Consider the following 14,296-nt stretch of genomic DNA (forward strand, 5'->3'; position numbering starts at 1 on the left):
TTCAACCTATTATAAATATTTCCTAAAAAAAAATGGGCAAAACAATCAGTTTAGGGAGAGAGGCTGATAAGAACACTTTAGTCCGCTAAATGTCATGTCTGTCATACAGCAAATGAGCAGCGTAAAAAAACCCTGTAGATAAACCACTTAGCGTATTCTATTCATGACCGGTTATACTTAGACATGTAATGGTTCTGCTTTTGTAGGGTAAACCATTAAAATATTTCCTGTTGAACAGCAGTTGGCTATGAATTGAAATCTGCAAAAATTCAATAATAAAGGATTTCATTAGAGAGAAGAAAAAAACCCGAGACCTAACATCATGTACTTTCAGAAATCGTATCAGTCATCTGAATACTTTCTACCTAAGGTAGGAAGGCACAAGAGAAATGAGCAGCCCAAATGTCACATAACAAAATGTATTGCTCAGCTTCTCTCTACAATTTTCTGAGAAATATGTTGGCACATTTCCCATTGCCCTATTTTAAAGGATGTGATCTTTGTAAAAAAAAATGGTGAGATATCAGAGAATAAAGCAGATCTCCATTGATCAGATAGCAATGGTCCCTGGGGGCCCGCTCTACTTAATACAATACATTTACAATATATAAAGGAATGAGTAATGGCCTTCTTCCTTAATTAAGAAAATTGTGTTTAAAGTGATCACACAAACCCAAATCTCCTCATTACATCTTCCCTTTTTAACAGAAGTAAAGAAGCAATGGTGGCAGCCAGAAATAACCTTCATTAGTAAGCATGAGCTGCAAGCATAGCAACGTTTGCCACCAACTAATACACCTTGTAGCAAAGGATTTCAGATGATCTTGACTTGGTATTCAACGTAAGACTTTTGTACCTCTCCATTTTCTGAGAATGTGACCTAGCTTGTACTGCTAACCTATTCTACCACCTCCCGAAGACACATATTGAAGACAGTTAAACAAAATCCCTGGCAGCCAGAAATAGTGCTCATTAGTATAGCATGTAAGCATAGCAACACTTAAAGCCAAGGAAAACACTTAGAGAAAATAATTTTTGACTTGCTTGAAACTTAGTATTCAGTTAAGTCATGTGTTCTTCTCCATCTGTTAAGAAAGGTCACTCAGGTTGTAGTTTGAATGTCCAGCAGCTCTGAGGTTGCTTCACCAGTGACATGCACCACTGTCTCCAATGATGTGATGTGGACTTCACTCTACAGACTAACTAGGCAGTTTCCTGGCAGTACTTAAAAGAGAATCTGTCATAATGTTTTTCTATGTTTTTCCTCCAATGGCAGATGTCAAGGTAGAGAAGAATCAGGCATGCTGAATCAATAGGACTGTTTTGTTGTACAAGAGATAATGCCACTGTCAGAGGTGCCCGATTGCAGTGTATTCCTCTCTCCCCACTACAAACACATACATATAATGCATAGTGAGCAATGGCTAAAACCACACTCTGACACTGACTGACAGCTGGGTCTAATGCTGAGACATTTGTCAGTCAGTACCAAGGTGTAGTTACAGCCACCACTCACTATTCACTAAGCGGTGACTGAAGATGCGCCGGACCACCCCTATGACTGGAAGCCAGATTTTCACAATTCCACCTATTCCATTTCATTCCAGTGTGTCTGGATGCAGTGAATGACAGTTCTGCCATTCAATCTAGGTCAGGCATGTGCTGAGGTGTCGGTGTGGTGATGGACAGCTCAGCCATCCAATCGGATACTGGGGCATTCTGAGCTCTCAGTATCTTGAGTGACAGTTTAGCCATCCAATCAGGGCCAGTGCGTGCTGGAGCTTCATTCTTGTGTCTCCTGTTCAGAGTAATTACTTGGGTATTTAGCCAGCTCTCTGCATTAGATTACTGCCAATTATAGCATTGCTCAAGAGATGTGTCTGTGCTCCCAGTCTTATATTCTGTTCTTTGTTTCTTGACCTTGGATTTCCTTTGACCTTGTGTTAGCCTAGCCCTTTTGTCATTATCTGCTACTTTCTTGGAATTCTGATCCCGGACTGTGACCTGACTACACCTTTGTCTCACCCCTCTGTCTTTGACGTACCCTCGTGGCTTTGGACCTCAGACCTCTTAACTAACCAGCCTTGCGGCTTGTCTGTGAGTCGTGACTAGCACCACACCGATGCTGCCAGATAGAATAGAGTTCATTTCCCCCCGGCAGCAGGGCTCTCAGTGCTGGTGTTGGGCAGCTTCAGAATACTATTATCCTGCAAATTAACCCCATATCTGCTAGTTAATAGCATTAACAATTCCACTTTTCACACAACACAACTTAAAAACATCAGTGATCACATAGTAACAAAATTCTTGATGAACTGCAATGCTGATTACATGCAATAGGTGACCTCAGACACTTGTAGCATCATTATCTCCTGACAGAGTACTTTGAAATACATTTTCGCAGCTGGTGACCTTATGCCACTCATCCTGGCATATGTCAAGCAGAGGAGAACGAGAAAAGGCACATTTGTAATTTAGATGCAGATGATTTACAGAATTTCATATAGGATTAAAAACGCCATGATGAACACAGACAGTAGAAGCATTTTGGTTTGTTATGCTCCTATCATTAAAAACAGCATACTGTATATATGATCCACAACCTTCATTTGTTTATTTTCTTTATTACAAATATATTTGAAAGTAAACTGAACCTGAGTCTTGAAAGTAGGATCAGATATCCTTGTGCCACTCATGTGTACAAATGACACTACTCAGATTCAATAGAGTATGCGAGAGGAGGCCAGAAATGGTAGGAAGAAATCAAGAGTTTCCTGCATATAAAAGGATTATTCATGGCTACCAACAGCACCAATCACAGGGACAGACGGCAAAGCTGCATTTTTCCTGTTACATTTTAATGTCTGTGCATATAAGGTTAATGGGATAATCTTCATCACGCCAGTTGTTCCTCTCATTCAAGTTAATGACATAGTGTTTAATGTATACACAGACCTCCCCGACTCCCAAGACGTAATATAAAAAGTCACCTTCATCTCATCAACAGCTAGCTAATCAAGAAAGCAGGTAGATGCAAAATGCACACAAAGAATAAGCATAATTATAATCTGTTGTTTTACTTCAGCCCTATCTCCTCTAATTGATTTTGTGTGTCTGTGTAAGCAGCTTAGTGAAAAGGAAAATGCATTTTGAAATCCCGAGGGAGCATCATTAAATGTCATTGTACAAGAATGGTAATCTACCTGAAGGAAATAGATGAAGGGTTCCAAGGCTATAGCGAGGCTTCTATTCCGCATTGAAAATAATATAATAAGTGGAACAACTTACCCTAGGGTTGTCATGGTAACAATGGTATACCAAAACGAAGCAGGGATGCTAGTGAACTTGCTGGATGATGACCCTTTTTCCGCATAAAACATCACAGTGGCAAAGATAATGATTGCCATTGTCAGTGAGAAAAGGAGGAATCCCAGTTCGGAGGCACAGCTCTTCAGGGTATACCCAAGGATCCGTAATCCCTGGGAGTGGCGAGAGAACTTGAAAATTCTGAAGACCCGGAAAACCCTTAGGGTGACAAAAGCTCCACTCACATCCTCATTGTTGGTCATGACTAAGCCAATGTAGTATGGCATAATGGCTACCACATCGATGATGCTCATGACACTTCTCATAAACCTGTATCGACTTGGGGCTGCAAAAAGTCTCAAGAGGTACTCAACTGTGAAAATCATGACACATGCAGTATCCAGGCAAAAGAAGGCTACATGATATCTTTCACCACATGGAAGATCCTTATTTCCAGGCACAGTGCCACAGGGAACAGTCTCGACCACATTGGTGATGACGGACACTGCAATAAAGAAGCCGGTCACATAGTAGAAGACTAAGGCTAATGTGCTGGTGTGGGGATTTTCAAAGGCTCGCCACATAGTCTGGCGTAAATTAAGGGAGGGCATGGCTTCTTGATTGTTCTCAAATTCATTGTCATCCATCAGTCTTTCTGCATTTTCTCTTTTTCTGTCTTTATATTCTTCATAGCAGCAGTCACCAATTATTTCAGGTAATATGCCATAGAAAGCAAGTTCTTCATCATAGGCAGAGATGCATTCATACCTAGGATAGTGCAGCTTGCCAGTTCTGTAAAAGTTTAGAATACTCCTGAATACCTCAGGGTCACGGTCAAAAAAATATTCCTTGGTCTCCTCGTTAAAGAAGAAATCTTTCTCTGTGCTTCCAAGTAGTGTGTCTGGATACCTTTCCAGAGTAGTTCTCCAGGTTTGGAACCGCCTCCCACTAACATTGAGTATTATAAGCTCATCTTGTTTTTTGTTTTTGTCTGTTGGAGCCAATGGCATGGGACAGTTGGCCACTGGCATCCACCCAATGGCAGCAGCCCTTGCAAAGGGCAGCCATGCTGCAACCCCGGAAGCCATGACGGAGCCAGGTCCGATGGGCTGCTCAAGAATTGTAGGATCAGCTTGATTTCAAATCAAGACCATCTGCAGAAGAAAATAAACAATGTCAATGTCACCTTCAATAAGAATCATATGGAAATTTCAAAACATGCATTCAAATTCTGCAAATTTGTCTACCAAGGGAGTTGAAAACACTTGCAGTACAGACTCATAACTAGGTAATCATTATTCCCTGTTTAATCTTCAAAGTCACCAGCTCTTATTGTATGCACAGGAATAGTTTTCAAGCTGACCAACAAAATATTGATTTATTCTATTATTTTCCAAGAATCACTGAAATCAAACATTTCTTCTATATAAATATTCTGATTCAAATTTCTATAAGATATTGAAATACTGTATATTGTGAACACAAACGTTACACAAGTGTCTAAAGAGTAACCAACTTTCTATTTCATTACTCTCCAAATATTGCAAAGTTTTGATTTTTGTACTTTACCTCATTTCCTCAGTTTGCCTCCTTCCCTTCCAAATACTATTCTGCAGCACTGTTTCAATGCTTAGTTCATTCTCCTTTATAATTTACTTTCAGCTGCTGCTTAACAAGATCTGTATACTACATTCAAACAATCAAAGTTCTTGATATCCACCACCTGAGTAAAGGAGTGGGATGCAGAAAGGATAAGAAAGAGAAATTCCCATGAGCAGTCTATTTGAATTTAGTGTACAGATCTTGCCAAGCAGCAATTGAAAGGAGCTTGTAAAGGAACATGAACTGGGCACTGAATCATCACTGAAGTACACGGCTTGGAAAATAAGGACCTAAAATAAAATAATGACATATATAACAAAGGTTCTTCAGTTTGCAATGCCTGGAAAATAATTTAATTAATCAAAGTTTGGGTACTCTTTTTGCAGATACACTATGGACATTACAATACAACATTAATACCACTATTGTTAAGGAGCACACAACAGAAATCTGTCTGAGGGTTTTTGTCCTTCAAAATGCTATCACTAATCACTATGTCTGATCCTCAAGTCCTCAAGAAGCCTTTATTATCTCTTTAAACAGATTGCCTTTAAGATTATGAAATTTAAAATGTAACATACTCGCTAAAGAATAACACCAGGCATATACTTAAAATTTGGCAATGGCAATGAGTAAGGATTTTTTTTCCGATGTAGCTGTTGAATCTTACTGTTTTTACATACTTGTCATCGATTGTACATTAGTGCATAAACTGTGGTAAACCACACATATTCGATAGAAGGATGTGATTAATAATGCATTATATATATTTCTTTACAGCATTAATACACATGTTGTTTGTTGATACTGGTAAGACAGAGGAAGACTTAACATTAAGGAGCATTAAAGAACCAAAATCAAGATGTGTATATGAAACGTGTGCCTCAAGTTTCCTCAGCACAATCAGACAACACAAAAAAAAAAAAAAACACCCAAAGTCAGCTCCATTCATACCTTTACACATATGTGATGCAGAGTATATATATATACATATATATATATATATATATATATATATATACATATATATATATATATATATATATATATATATATATATATATATATATATATATATACATTTGAAACTAGAAGTTTCCATACATTATATAAAAAGACACATGCATGTTTTTCTCAATATCTGACATGAAATCAGAATAAACCTTTCCCGTTTTAGGTCACTTAGGATTGCCATAATTATTAATATTAGCCAAAAGCCAAAATAATGAGAGAGAGAATGTTTTAAGGCATTTTAATTACTTACTGCAAAGTCAAAAATGTACATACATTTCATCAGTATTTGGTACCATTGCTCTTAAACTGAATGACTTGGGTCAAACGTTTGGGATATCCTTCCACAAGCTTCTCACAATAGATGGCTGGAATTTGAACCCATTCCTCCTGACAAAACTGATGGAACTTGTCCAGGTTTGTAGGTCGCCTTGCTCACACCTGCCTTTTCAGCTTTCCCATACATTTTCAGTAGGATTGAGATCAGGGCTTTGTGATGGCCGCTCCATGACATTGACTTTGCTATCCTTAAGCCACTTTGTTACCATTTTGGCAGTATGCTTCTGGTCATTGTCCATTTGGAACACCCCGATCTGCCCAAACTTTAACTTCCTGGCTGATCTTGAGATGTTGCTTCAGTATTACCACATAATGATCTCATGATGCCATCTAATTTTTGTAAAGTGCACCAGACCCTCCTGAAGCAAAACAACCCCACACCATGATGCTGCCACCCCCGTGTTTCACAGTTGGGATCGTGTTCTTAGGCTTCCAAACTTCACCCTTTTTCCTCCAAATGTAATGATGGTCATTATGCCCAAAAAGTTCTATTTTAATTTCAACAGACCACAGGACATGTCTCCAAAAATAAAGGTCTGTTTTCCTGTGTACATTTTCAAACATTAATCTGGCTTTTTTATGTTTCTTTTGAAATAATGGCTTCTACCTAGCAGAGTGGCCTTTCAGCCTATGTTGATACAGTATATTGACGCAATCTTACCAACGTCCGCCATCATCTTCAGAACCTTCCAAACATATGACATCATCAAATGGGCAGTCCAGAATTGTTTAAAGGCATAGTAATCATAGTGTATGTAAACTTTTGACTTTACAGTAAGTAATAAAATGCCTTAAAACATTCTTTCTCTCTCATTACTCTGGCATTTGCAAATATTAATAATTATGGTAATCCTAATTGCCCTAAAACTGGAAAGATTTGTTCTGATTTCATGTCAGATATTGAATGTTACATTCATATGTGCCTTCATATATAGTGTATGTAAGCTTCTAATTTCAATTGTATATGTATACAGTAGATACACACATACACATATATATAAATATATACATAGTATACATATATAGTATATATGTATATATATATATATACAGTATATATACTGTATATATACAGTATATTGCATATATGTACAGTATATATATATACAGTATGTATATATATATATATATATATATATATATATATATATATATATATATATATATATATATATATATATATATATATACGACCCCTGGCAAAAAATATTTAATCACCAGCCTTGGATGATGTTCATTCAGTTGTTTAACTTTGTAGAAAGAAAGCAGATCACAGACATGGCATAAAACTAAAGTCATTTCAAATGGCAACTTTCTGGCTTTACGAAACACTAGAAGAAATCAAGAACAATGTATACAGTAGATACACACATACACATATATATAAATATATACATAGTATACATATATATAGTATATATGTATATATACAGTATATATACTGTATATATACAGTATATTGCATATATGTATATATATACAGTATATATATATATATATATATATATAAATATATATATATATATATATATATATATATATATATATATATATATATATATATATATATATATATATATATATACAACCCCTGGCAAAAAATATTTAATCACCAGCCTTGGAGGATGGGATGTTCATTCAGTTGTTTAACTTTGCAGAAAAAAAGCAGATCACAGACATAGCACAAAACTAAAGTCATTTTAAATGGCAACTTTCTGGCTTTACGAAACACTAGAAGAAATCAAGAACAAAAAATGTGGTAGTCAATGATGGTTACTTTTTGTGTCATGATCTCTGCAGGCAGAGATCATAGCAAGCCTATAGAGGGACAAGCTCTCGGAAGATGGAACTATACTGACCATGAACTAAGCCTGCCGCGCAACTAGAAATAGCCAGGTAGCATTTCCTATTTATTGCTAGATGCCCAGCTCTGGCCTAAGACCTAAATAGCTAGCAGAGGGAAATATAAGACCTGGCTCACCTCTAGAGAAATATTCCCAAGAAGACAGTAGCCCCCCACATATAATGACGGTGAGTTCAGATGAAACAACAAACGCAGCAGGAAAATAGTCTTAGCAAATTTGAGGTCCGCTTACTAGATAGCAGAAGACAGATAGTATACTTTCATGGTCAGCAGAAAAACACTAACAAAACACCATCCAGAGATTACCTTAAACTCTGGCATTAACTCATAACGCCAGAGTAGCAATCCCTGATCAACGAGAGCTTTCCAGACACAGTAACAAAACTTCAGCTGTGAACTGGAACAAATAGGCAAAACGAAACATGGACAAAAGTCCAACTTATCTAGTAGTTGTCAGAAGCAGGAACAAGCACTGAGAGGCATCAGATAACATTGTTGACCGGCAAGAAACCACCAGAGAAATGAGCTTAAATAGCGACACCCACTACTGATGGAACCAGGTGAAACAGGAAAGAGGATGACAAGTCCAATTCCACAAGCGGCCACCGGGGGAGCCCAGAATCCAAATTCACAACAGTACCCCCCCCTCAAGGAGGGGGCACCGAACCCTCACCAGATCCACCAGGGCGACCAGGATGAGCCCTATGGAAGGCACGAACAAGATCAGAAGCATGAACATCAGATGCATTGACCCAAGAATTATCCTCCTGGCCGTAACCCTTCCAGTTGACCAGATACTGGAGTCTCCGTCTGGAAACACGAGAGTCCAAAATTTTCTCCACAACGTACTCCAACTCACCCTCAACCAACACCGGAGCAGGAGGCTCAACTGAAGGTACAACAGGTACCTCATACCTGCGCAATAACGACCGATGAAAAACGTTATGAATGGAAAAGGACGCAGGGAGGTCCAAACGGAAAGAAACAGGATTAAGAATCTCCAATATTCTATAAGGGCCGATGAACCGAGGTTTAAACTTAGGAGAAGAGACCCTCATAGGGACAAAACGAGAAGACAACCACACCAAATCTCCAACACAAAGCCGAGAACCAACACGACGATGACGGTTGGCAAAACGCTGAGTCTTCTCCTGGGACAACTTCAAATTGTCCATAACCTGCCCCCAGATGTGATGCAATCTCTCCACCACCGCATCCACTCCAGGACAATCCGAGGATTCCACCTGACCGGAGGAAAATCGAGGGTGAAACCCCGAATTACAGAAAAACGGGGACACCAAGGTGGAAGAGCTGGCCCGATTATTGAGGGCGAACTCTGCCAATGGCAAAAAAGCAACCCAATCATCCTGGTCAGCAGAGACAAAACACCTCAGATATGTCTCCAGGGTCTGATTAGTCCGCTCGGTCTGGCCATTAGTCTGAGGGTGAAAAGCAGATGAAAAAGACAAATCTATGCCCATCCTAGCACAGAATGCCCGCCAAAATCTAGACACAAATTGGGTACCTCTGTCAGAAACAATATTCTCAGGAATACCGTGCAATCGGACAACATTCTGAAAAAACAGAGGAACCAACTCAGAAGAAGAAGGCAACTTGGGCAGAGGAACCAAATGGACCATTTTAGAGAAACGGTCACAGACCACCCAGATGACAGACATCTTCTGGGAAACAGGCAGATCTGAAATAAAATCCATCGAGATGTGTGTCCAAGGCCTCTTAGGAATAGGCAAGGGCAACAGCAGTCCGCTAGCCCGAGAACTACAAGACTTGGCCCGAGCACAAATGTCACATGACTGCACAAAGACTCGCACATCTCGTGACAGGGAAGGCCACCAGAAGGATCTTGCCACCAAATCCCTGGTACCAAAAATTCCGGGATGACCTGCCAATGCAGAAGAATGTACCTCAGAGATGACTCTACTGGTCCAATCATCCGGAACAAACAGTCTATCAGGCGGACAACGATCCGGTCTATCCGCCTGAAACTCTTGCAAGGACCGCCGCAGATCAGGAGAAACGGCCGACAAAATTACTCCCTCCCTAAGGATACCTGTGGGTTCAGCATTACCAGGAGAGTCCGGGTCAAAACTCCTAGAAAGGGCATCTGCCTTAACATTCTTAGAACCCGGTAGGTATGACACCACAAAATTAAAGCGAGAAAAAAATAAAGACCAGCGCGCCTGTCTAGGATTCAGGCGCCTGGCAGTCTCAAGATAAATCAAATTTTTGTGGTCAGTCAATACCACCACCTGATGCTTAGCCCCCTCTAGCCAATGGCGCCACTCCTCAAACGCCCACTTCATGGCCAAAAGCTCCCTATTCCCAACATCATAATTCCGCTCTGCGGGCGAAAATTTGCGAGAAAAGAAAGCACAAGGCCTAATGACGGAGCAGTCGGAACCTTTCTGCGACAACACTGCCCCAGCTCCGATCTCCGAAGCGTCAACCTCAACCTGAAAAGGCAGATTCACATCAGGCTGACGTAACACAGGGGCAGAGGCAAAACGGTGCTTAAGCTCCTGAAAGGCCTCTACAGCATGAGGGGACCAATTAGCAACATCAGCGCCATGTCTGGTCAAATCAGTCAGTGGTTTAACGACATCCGAAAAACCAGCAATAAATCGGCGGTAAAAGTTGGCAAAGCCCAAAAATCTCTGAAGACCCTTAAGAGAGGAGGGCTGAGTCCAGTCACAAATAGCTTGCACCTTGACGGGATCCATCTCAATGGAAGAGGGAGAAAAAATATACCCCAAAAAGGAAATTTTCTGGACCCCAAAAACGCACTTAGACCCCTTCACACATAAAGAATTAGACCGCAGAACCTGAAAAACTCTCCTGACCTGCTGGACATGAGAGTCCCAGTCATCAGAAAAAATCAGAATATCATCCAGATATATTATCATAAATTTATCCAGAAAATCGCGGAAAATATCATGCATAAAAGACTGGAAAACTGAAGGGGCATTAGAAAGACCAAAAGGCATGACCAAATACTCAAAGTGGCCCTCGGGCGTATTAAATGCGGTCTTCCACTCATCCCCCTGCCTGATCCGCACCAAATTATACGCCCCACGAAGATCAATTTTAGAGAACCACTTAGCACCCTCTATACGAGCAAACAAATCAGTAAGCAATGGCAATGGGTATTGGTACTTAACAGTGATCTTATTCAGAAGCCGATAATCAATACATGGTCTCAAAGAGCCGTCCTTTTTTGAGACAAAGAAAAACCCAGCTCCCAAGGGAGAAGAAGATGGACGAATATGTCCCTTTTCCAAAGACTCCTTTATATATTCCCGCATAGCAGCATGTTCCGGCACAGACAGATTAAACAAACGACCCTTTGGATATTTGCAACCCGGTATCAAATCTATGGCACAATCGCACTCACGGTGCGGAGGTAACGACCCAAGCTTGGGTTCGTCAAAGACGTCTTGATAATCAGAGAGGAACTCAGGGACTTCAGAGGGAATGGACGACGAAATAGAAACCAAAGGTAAGTCCCCATGAATACCCTTACATCCCCAGCTCAAGACAGACATTGCTCTCCAGTCCAAGACTGGATTGTGAGACTGCAACCATGGCAATCCCAGTACCAAATCGTCATGTAAATTATACAGCACCAGGAAACGAATAATCTCCTGGTGATCCGGATTGATACGCATGGTTACTTGTGTCCAGTATTGTGGTTTATTATTAGCCAATGGGGTGGAGTCAATCCCCTTCAGAGGAATAAGAGTCTCCAAAGGCTCTAAATCAAAACCACAACGATTGGCAAAGGACCAATCCATAAGACTCAGAGCGGCGCCAGAGTCAACATAGGCGTCCGTGGCAATGGATGACAAAGAGCAAATCAGGGTTACAGACAAAATAAACTTAGACTGAATGGTGCCAATGGAAACAGACTTATCAAGCTTCTTTGTACGCCTAGAGCATGCTGATATAACATGAGTAGAATCCCCACAATAGAAGCACAATCCATTCTTCCGTCTAAAATTCTGTCGCTCGCTCCTGGACAGAATTCTATCACACTGCATACTTTCTGGCGTCTTTTCCATAGACACCGCCAGATGGTGCACCGGTTTGCGCTCCCGCAGACGCCTATCAATCTGAATAGCCATTGTCATGGACTCATTCAGACCTGCAGGCACAGGGAACCCCACCATAACATCCTTAACGGCATCAGAGAGACCTTCTCTGAAAGTTGCCGCCAAGGCGCACTCATTCCACTGAGTAAGCACAGACCATTTACGGAATTTTTGGCAGTAAACCTCAGCTTCGTCTTGCCCCTGAGATAGTGCCATCAAAGTTTTTTCTGCCTGAAGTTCCAAATGAGGTTCCTCATAAAGCAAGCCCAAGGCCAGAAAAAACGCATCCACATCGCGCAACGCAGGATCCCCTGCTGGCAATGAGAAGGCCCAATCTTGAGGGTCACCCCTGAGCAAGGAAATCACAATCCTAACCTGCTGAGCAGGGTCTCCAGCTGAACGAGACTTCAGGGACAAATAAAGCTTACAATTATTTCGGAAATTCTGGAAGCTAGCTCTATTCCCTGTGAAGAACTCCGGCAAAGGAATTCTCGGCTCAGATACTGGAGCATGTACCACAAAATCTTGTAAATTTTGTACTTTCGTGATGAGATTATTCAAACCCGCAGTTACACTCTGAAGATCCATTATTGTCAGGTGCCCACAGAGCAATACGGAGATTAGGAGGAGAGAGAGAAAAAAGACTGCAGCAAGGCAAACTGGAGGAAAAAAAAAAAAAAAAAATTCCAGCAGACTTCTTATAACTCTCCTTTCTCAACCTGGGTCTTTAACACTTTATTGGCCGGTCAAACTGTCATGATCTCTGCAGGCAGAGATCATAGCAAGCCTATAGAGGGACAAGCTCTCGGAAGATGGAACTATACTGACCATGAACTAAGCCTGCCGCGCAACTAGAAATAGCCAGGTAGCATTTCCTATTTATTGCTAGATGCCCAGCTCTGGCCTAAGACCTAAATAGCTAGCAGAGGGAAATATAAGACCTGGCTCACCTCTAGAGAAATATTCCCAAGAAGACAGTAGCCCCCCACATATAATGACGGTGAGTTCAGATGAAACAACAAACGCAGCAGGAAAATAGTCTTAGCAAATTTGAGGTCCGCTTACTAGATAGCAGAAGACAGATAGTATACTTTCATGGTCAGCAGAAAAACACTAACAAAACACCATCCAGAGATTACCTTAAACTCTGGCATTAACTCATAACGCCAGAGTAGCAATCCCTGATCAACGAGAGCTTTCCAGACACAGTAACAAAACTTCAGCTGTGAACTGGAACAAATAGGCAAAACGAAACATGGACAAAAGTCCAACTTATCTAGTAGTTGTCAGAAGCAGGAACAAGCACTGAGAGGCATCAGATAACATTGTTGACCGGCAAGAAACCACCAGAGAAATGAGCTTAAATAGCGACACCCACTACTGATGGAACCAGGTGAAACAGGAAAGAGGATGACAAGTCCAATTCCACAAGCGGCCACCGGGGGAGCCCAGAATCCAAATTCACAACATTTTTGTAACCAAGCATAGGGAAAAAATTATGGAGTCACTCAATTCTGAGGAAAAAATTATGTAATCACCCTGTAAATTTTCATAACCTAAACTAACACCTGCATCAAATTAGATTTGCTTATTAGTCTGCATCTAAAAATGAGTGATCACACCTTATAGAGCTGTTGCAGCAAGTGGACTGACAGGAATCATGGCTCCAACACGAGAGATGTCAAATGAAACAAAGGAGAGGATTATCAAACTCTTAAAAGAGGGTAAAATCATCACGCAATGTTGCAAAAGATGTTGGTTGTTCACAGTCAGCTGTGTGTAAAATCTGGACCAAATACAAACAACATGGGAAGGTTGTTAAAGGCAAACATACTGATAGACCAAGGAAGACATCAAAGCATCAAGACCGGAAACTTAAAGTAATATGTCTCCAAAACAGGACATGCACTACAAAACAAATGAGGAACGAATGGGAGGAAACTGGAGTCAACGTCTGTGACCGAACTGTAAGAAACCGCCTAAAGGAAATGGGATTTACATACAGAAAAGCTAAAAGAAAGCCATCATTAACACCTAAACAGAAAAAAAAACAAGTGTACAATGG

The 14,296-nt window shown here is 40.6% G+C and overlaps 1 protein-coding gene across 2 annotated transcripts in view; it reads right to left on the reverse strand.

Moving 5' to 3' along the window:
- KCND3 (potassium voltage-gated channel subfamily D member 3) overlaps positions 1-14,296 on the reverse strand; it is a 702,096-nt gene that overhangs the window by 591,930 nt on the left and 95,870 nt on the right. For both annotated transcript variants that reach the window (XM_077294902.1, XM_077294901.1), the window contains exon 2: positions 3,289-4,460. In XM_077294902.1, the coding sequence (XP_077151017.1) occupies positions 3,289-4,394 (1,106 nt within the window). In that variant the 5' untranslated portion in view covers positions 4,395-4,460. The remainder of the gene's footprint in view (positions 1-3,288; positions 4,461-14,296) is intronic.

This window comes from Ranitomeya variabilis, chromosome 3 (genome assembly GCF_051348905.1).
Source record: "Ranitomeya variabilis isolate aRanVar5 chromosome 3, aRanVar5.hap1, whole genome shotgun sequence".
NCBI lineage: Eukaryota > Metazoa > Chordata > Amphibia > Anura > Dendrobatidae > Ranitomeya > Ranitomeya variabilis.